Source organism: Alosa sapidissima, chromosome 7 (assembly GCF_018492685.1).
Source record: "Alosa sapidissima isolate fAloSap1 chromosome 7, fAloSap1.pri, whole genome shotgun sequence".
NCBI lineage: Eukaryota > Metazoa > Chordata > Actinopteri > Clupeiformes > Clupeidae > Alosa > Alosa sapidissima.
This window is the reverse complement of record NC_055963.1, coordinates 15,821,266-15,828,765: the sequence shown is the minus strand read 5'-3', so window position 1 is coordinate 15,828,765 and position 7,500 is coordinate 15,821,266. Positions and strand designations below refer to the sequence as shown.

The window sequence follows — 7,500 nt, the reverse complement described above, 5'->3', positions numbered from 1 at the left end:
ATGTGAAACAGTAGGGGCAGATGCATGCTTCTACAGCATCCCACCTCACGTTGGTTGGAACGGCGACGTATTTGCAAATCGACTGGCGAGCAATACCATCTGCTCAGCCTTGGCTGATTGCAGCTTGGTTTTTTTTTAAACCACATTTGCTCTTCTCTGCATCTTTTTTCTTTCTCTCTTTCTTTCTTTCTGTCTCTCTCTCTCCCCTCTCGTTCTGTCTGTCTTCCCCGCTGTTGAATTCTGTCCGCCAAGCGACTCTTGAGGGAGTGTTAGTGGTCACGGCACCGATGCTCAAATGCAGCTGCGGGTTTTTAACAAGCACCTGAGCTGAACTCCTGCCGGGCCAACGGCCATAGCAAATGACCAGGACTGATGGGCCAGGAGAGGAGAGGAAGGTGTTGCTGTACAACGATGTGTGAGACGGACTGTGTGTGTGTGTGTGTGTGTGTGTGTGTGTGTGTGTGTGTGTGTGTGTGTGTGTGTGTGTGTGTGTGTGTGTGTTAGTGTGTGTGTGTTGCTGTAAAACGATGGGGGAGACAGACAGACTTTCCTTCTTTTTTTCTTTCTTTTTTTTGAAAGAGGGGAATCAATGATGCTGCATTTCATATCTGCGCCGGTAACGGTAATGGGCTGCCAATTTCCTCCAACATCATGTAGATCCGCCAGCCTCAGTGGACAGCTGGGCGGTGGGTGGCCGCAAGTACATCGCTCAGAAAATAATTGGACTGGCCGGCCGCTTCCGCAGCAGCTCTCTGCACTGGCACTTTAACACCCTTGGACCCTCTGGCCCCTTATTACGGTGGAGGGAAGGAATCACATAAACACAGAGAGAAGAGATATATTTCTCTCTCCCGGCCACACTGGTTCTCTGCCCAGAGAATGACACACCATGTGGAGGTGTGTGTTTGTGTGTGTATGTGTGTGTCTGTATGCGTGTGTTTGTGTCTGTGTGTGTGTGTGTGTGTGTGTGTGTGTGTGTGTGTGTGTGTTTGTGTGCGTGTGTGTGTGTGTGTTTGTGTGCGTGTGTGTGTGTGTGTGTGCATCTCTCTTACTACAGAGGTTGGAGGACAGTCTGTGGAGCAGTAGTGTAATCAGGGAGGCAGCCAGACTCAGCCTGTCTGAAGAGGGAGGAGAAGTTCATGGAACAGAGCTGCAGGATTTAGCTCCTCATCCTTTCTCGCAGGCCTCCTACCCCAACTGCTCCTGTGTGTTTTTCTGTGTCTCTGTTTTGGTGTGTGCGTGTGTGTGTGTGTGTGTGTGTGTTTGTGTGTGTGTGTATGTATGTGTGCGTGTGTGTGAAGCTGAAGGCAAAAGCAGTCTTGTGTCAGAGCTGGACTAGACTGGGACCACAGCAGACAGACAAGCAGGTAGCAAGGATTGGACTGTTTGTGTGTGTTTGTTTGTGTCTGTGTGTGTATGTGTGTGTGTGTGTGTGGGTGGGTGTATGTGTGTGGGTGTATGTGTGTGTGTGTGTGTGTGTGTGTGTGTGTGGGTGTATGTGTGTGTGTGTGTGTATGTGCCAAAGCTTGTGCAAGCAGGCAGGTGGGGTTGGCGGGCAGAGGTGTGTGTGTGTGTGTGTGTGTGTGTGTGTGTGTGTGTGTGTGTGTGTGTGTGTGTGTTGGGGCTGTTCCACGGCAGGCAGGTGGGCAGGTTGGTGGGTAGGGGTGTGTGTGTGTGTGTGTGTGTGTGTGTGTGTGTGTGTGTGTGTGTGTGTGTGTGTGTGTGTGTGTGTGTGTGTGTGTGTGTGTGTTGGGGCTGTTCCACGGCTTGCAGGCGGGCATGTTGGTGGCTTGGTGGGTGTGTGTGTGAGAATAATAGTGGCTTATGAGAGCTGCAAACGGATGTGGCTGTTTAATGTAGCGGCGTGCAGCTGTGCGGTGCTGGAGGTGGATCAGGGAGACATAACAAATGAGACGCCTATTTCTGCCCAGCAGCTGGGACCCGCGCCGGCACCTGAATTATGCCCTCAGTTGTAGCACACTGACATACATGTGTAATGGGACTACGACCAGAAGGGAGGAGGAGAGAGGGAGAGAGAGAGAGGGAGGGATGGGGAGAGAGAGAGAGAGAGAGAGAGAGAGAGAGAGAGAGAGAGAGAGAGGAGAGAGAGAGAGAGAGAGAGAGAGAGAGAGAGAGAGAGAGAGAGAGGGATAGATAGAGAGAGATGGATGGATCATCGGATGGATGGGTGTGAAACAAAACTCCAAACACAACCAGAGGAGGAGAAGAAGGTATGTATTACTGATTGACATTCAACCTACGTGGCATGTCGGAAAGAACAAAGCACACACACACACATACACACAAACACAGCATATGTGACTGTGCACATCTTGTATTCTAAAGCTCAGAGCTATATTTTCCAGGTCTGCTACAATACACAGTAGGCATCTACTAATCTGCTAGAACAGTATTTCCATACACACCCGTGCATTCTGCAGAAGCAAGGCCTGAACTAACAGAACGTTCATTATAAATGTCCATGTGTATTCCTGAATAACACAGTGGCTGCACATTATAAATAATAATAAATAAACTTGAATTTCCCCTTGGGGATCAATAAGTTAAGTTAAGTAAGTAAGTAAGTAAGTAAGTAAGTAAGTAAGTAAGTAAGTAAGTATGTATGTATGTATGTATGTATGTATGTATCTATCTATCTATCTATCTATCTATCTATCTATCTAAATGTCCATGTGTGTTGTTGGAGAGCACAGAGCGGCTGCATATTTCCTGGGCCTCTCTTGTGGAGCTGCTCCTGGGCAGGTCCACACTGCTGATTGCTGATTGCTCTGCTCAGCCCTGAGTGGCTCATAATGGCACAGGAGCATCTCCATATGCTACACATGCACACGCCAGTCCACCAGGTGCTTATTCATTTGCATTTTTATCTTATTTTGTTAGGTTTCATTCTTTTTCTAAGCCATGTAACAATTCTTTTTTCTTTCTTTCTTGTTTTGTTTTCCATTCTTTAGTTATTTTCCTCTTATACTTATTATTACATGTTTGCTTTTTCTTTCTTTCTTTCTTTCTTTGTCTTTTTTGGGTGGTCTTTCTCATCGAGGGGAAATGGAGGTTGAGAAATAATCTTGATGACAATAAAAAAAGAAAGAAACTCTTTTCCCCACTCTGATCCAGGTGGTGATTAATGTTTCAATCAGAGCTGTGTGACAGGTGCAGCCCCACTCACAATGGCCACCGCCCGCCTCCGTCATCACAGCCCCACTCACAATGGCCGCCGCCCGCCTCCGTCATCGCCACCCATCCTCCTCGAGAGCCCCGGCAATTTGGGGAGGAGGCTGGGACATCTGGAGACAGACTTGACAGCCTTTCAGACCTGATTGCGAGGTAGTCTCGCCCCCTGCCACATACACACACACAGACAGACACATACACACACACATACATACATACACACAAACACACACACACACAACACACCACACACACACACACACACACACACACGCGCGCACAAACATGCACACCACACACACACACGCACCACACACACTGTGGATGAAGAGATACGTAATTGTAACCCCAGCAAGGTTGATAAAAATTCAGGCCGGCTAGAGCTCTGCTCTGCTCTCTCAGGTTGAGGAAGGGGTGAGGTGGGGGTGGGAGTAGGGGGGGGGGGGGGAATCAAAGCAATGCCGACTCTTTGGTGATCACTCTGACAGGGAGAAGACTGCGCTTGAAAGGTAGAAGCTACTCTGTTTCTCCATCTCTCTCACACACACACCACTCCCTCTCTCTCTCACACACACTCTCCCTCTCTCTCTCTCTCTCTATCTGTCTCTTACAATCTTTTTCTCCTCCGAGCTCCTGCACCTGCCAAAGCTGACATCGCCCACGCGTGTTTTAGCGTATTCCAGACGACTTCCAAGAATCCTGGAGATTCTCAGACACACACACACGCACACACACACACACACACACACACACGCACACACACACACACACACACACACACACACACACACACACACACACACACACACACACACACACACACACACACACACACACACAGAGCTGCATCATATAACTCCCCTAAAGAATGGTGCCAGGTAAAACGAGTAAAGTGAGGTGGATAACCTCCAGTGGCATGTGCCTACATGTGTCCAGGTTAAGCCAGAGGGGCACAGCTGAGGTGCTGGGTGCTGCATAGCTTAGCAGCTTTGGCTAGTAGCTAACACTACGGTGGACCCAGAGACTATACTGTTTATGTGGATCCCCATAAGCATGCATACACGCAAACACACACACACACACACACACTTTTCCGATTACTAACTAGTAAAAAGACGGGGTGAATCACACATCTTCCAAATCCTCCATTGTTGGATTCCACTCTGGCTGAAGGGGAATTATGCTTGCATTAGATATCTGGTTCACAGCTAAATGGCCTGCAGTGCAAACACGCTGCCTAACCCCCAGATAAGTCAGGAGAGCATTGGCATTGCCACAACGTTGTGGGCGATCAGCCTTTGCTTGTACCTGTGTGAATGTACAGTAATGAAAGGAGAGTTTGCAAGAACAAGTACAGATCAGAGTGTGTGTGTGTGTGCGTGTGTGTGTGTGTGTGTGTGTGTGTGTGCACATTTATTTTAAGTCTCAGGAAGTGTATGTATATGTGTGCCTAAAAAAACTCTGAGTATGTGTAGGCAGAGGTCCACAGCATGAGGCTTCATCATCAGTACTGGTTCAGCACTATTGTTTGAGCTTACACAACCCCAGAGAGACAGAAGAGAGAGAGAGAGAGAGAAAGAGAGAACCCTTCCCCTAACTGCATCTAGCCTCCCAGGCTGACCACGGATGAATGAGAAAAATGAAAAATCCCATTGCTTTAATTAAAGCCAACACACACACACACACACACACACACACACACACACACACACACACACACACACACACACACACACCATCCCCCCACCCTGACACCCCCCAAGGACCAGAGAGCAAATGCAATCTGTACCGATTCCTTGCCCCCCACCATGATTATTCCTGCTGCTTTATGCTGACGGAGACTTCTGACAGCATTTAATCTTCCATTGGAAGCCATTAGGCCCAAGCTACCCCCACTGCTCCCCCCCCCTCCTCCTCCTCCTTCCCTCTCTCTCTCTCTCTCTCTCTCTCCATTCCTCTCTCCCTCCATCCCTCCCTCTGTCTCTCTCTCCTTCCACCCCTCTCTCTCTCTCTCCCTCTGTCACTCTCTCTCTCTCTCCACCTCTCCCTCTATCCCTTCTCCCTGGCCTCCTCCACTAGCACCCCTGTCCACTGGACATGCTCTCTTAAGATTCCACGACACCCTCCACTGAGATGTTCCACAGTCATATCACCAGCAACAGCAACAGCAACAACAGCAAAAAAAAAATCAAACAAATGAATCTTATATCACATAGAGACAATCCGTAAATCATGGCTAGTTTTGGGGACAGCAAAAAGAAGCAAAAGCTTAGATGACAAACTTCATGTGAATAAAAAACAGAGAGGAAGTTGGTTAAATTAGACAGGACCATAGTCTCGGATGAGAGCCCCGCACGGCCCTTGTGGGTAGCAGCAGGGCGATGCGGGCCGATGCGAAGCCGTGAGTCAGCTCTGACCTCATCACAGTGTGGGTCACCAGAGAGAGGGAGGACGGGCATTAGCCTAATGCATAGCGCTGATCTCTACCACCTGCCTGAAAGGCAACGGTAATTAACCAAAACCTGCACACAAAGCAGTGTGTCCTCTCCTGACAAACACACACAAACACACACACACACACACACACACACAAGGTCAGGGCCCCTTGATGTCCCTGTGATCTGATTTCTGTTGCATTAGACCCTCTCTCCAGAGAGATGTCTTACACACACATACGCACACACACACACACACACACACACACACATACAGAGCAGACACGGTCACCTGGGCCACCCCAGTCACAGGTAATTGAGGTCACTTTTGAAAGTACAGGCACATCATAATGGCTTTAAAAAGACAGAAAGAGATTGTGTGTGCGTGTGCGTGTGTGTGTGTGTGTGTGTGTGTGTGTGTGTGTGTGTGTGTGTGTGTGTGTGTGTGTGGTGTCTGTGTGAGGACAGGACACACTGCCCCAGGGACACTTACGTTAACAGACTCATGTCCGGCGTACTTCACGCGGATCCGTGGCTCCTGCACCACGTCCAGATTGGTCCCCATCACCATCAGAGGAGTGTGTCCGCTGCCATGGAAACAGAATCAGAATCAGAGAAGGAAGGAAGGAGTCAGGAAGTGGCATCATTGGACATATGAATGTGTATGAGCTACACTAGCTAAACCAGACTGAATGCTTGTCTGTATCTCTCGTTTAGTTTTTCACCCTCCTTTTACTTTCTCCTCTTCAGTCTCTTCCTTTTTATCTCTCTATCTCTCTCTCTCCCTCCCTCATCTAATTATTTATTTATAACACCCAGGAAACTTTTTTCTTTTCAAATCAACTCACTTCCTCCCATCTGAAAGTTGTCCCTTTGTAGGAGATGCTTAGAAGATAATGGGCTTTTGAGAAGGTACTGATTAAAGAGGCTTTTAACTGACTTCAGTGACACAAATCAAATGAGACCGCCGTTCCCTTTGAACACACCAGCGCTTAGTGGCGGCCGACGCCCGTCTAGTTAGCATACAGGGGTCGCCGAGAGCACAGGAGAGAGTAAACAGAGTCCGCCAGAGAGAGAGAGAGAGAACAGAGAGAGAGAGAGAGAGAGAGAGAGAGAGAGAGAGAGAGAGAGAGAGAGAGAGAGAGGGAGGAAAAAAATGGGAGAAGGGGAAGAGAGATAAAAAGCAAAGAAATGATGGAAAAAGCTAGATAACAAACAGAAGTGCCTGGGCCATCCCTCCAGCTGTTTTCTTGCTACACATTTCCCCCTTGTTCAACCACACACCCACACACAACCAGACCACACACACCACACACACACACACACACACACACACACACACACACACACACATTCAAACAGCTGGAAGCTCTCTCCCGGCCACACAACATTAATTTCAGAGGCAGACACTGCAAGTGTTTGAACATGTGTGTGTGTGTGTGAGTGTGTGAGTGGTCGTGGCAATGCTGCTTCTTCAGAACCCAGAAGGAAGCCTTAGTTCTTTTGGGGTTGGCTGATATGAGGGGTGAGGCAAGAGTGTGTGTCTGTGTCTGTGCGTGTGTGTGTGTGTGTGTGCGTGTATGTGGGTGAGTGTATCTGTGTGTCAGTGTCTGTGTGTGTGTGTGTGTGTGTGTGTGTGGTGTGTGTGTGGTGTGTGTGCATGGTGGGCATGTATGTGTGTGTGCATTGCTGTGACAGGGGCTAAAAGATTTCTTTATTATCCTCCAGTGTCTGGACTTTCAGCTAGCTGTCTCCTCCCTCAGGACTAATGAGAGAGGTGGACCCTGTCCAGTGCTGCTGTGTTCACACTACTACTGAACACAGGCCACACAGAGAGAGAGAGAGAGAGAGAGAGAGAGAGAGGAGAGAGAGA

The 7,500-nt window shown here is 48.7% G+C and overlaps 1 protein-coding gene across 1 annotated transcript in view; it reads right to left on the bottom strand.

Annotated features, from left to right (window-relative positions):
- LOC121713723 (plexin-A2) overlaps positions 1-7,500 on the bottom strand; it is a 69,913-nt gene that overhangs the window by 59,028 nt on the left and 3,385 nt on the right. The window contains exon 2 of the mRNA XM_042098601.1: positions 6,121-6,217. Within this exon, the coding sequence (XP_041954535.1) occupies positions 6,121-6,217 (97 nt within the window). The remainder of the gene's footprint in view (positions 1-6,120; positions 6,218-7,500) is intronic.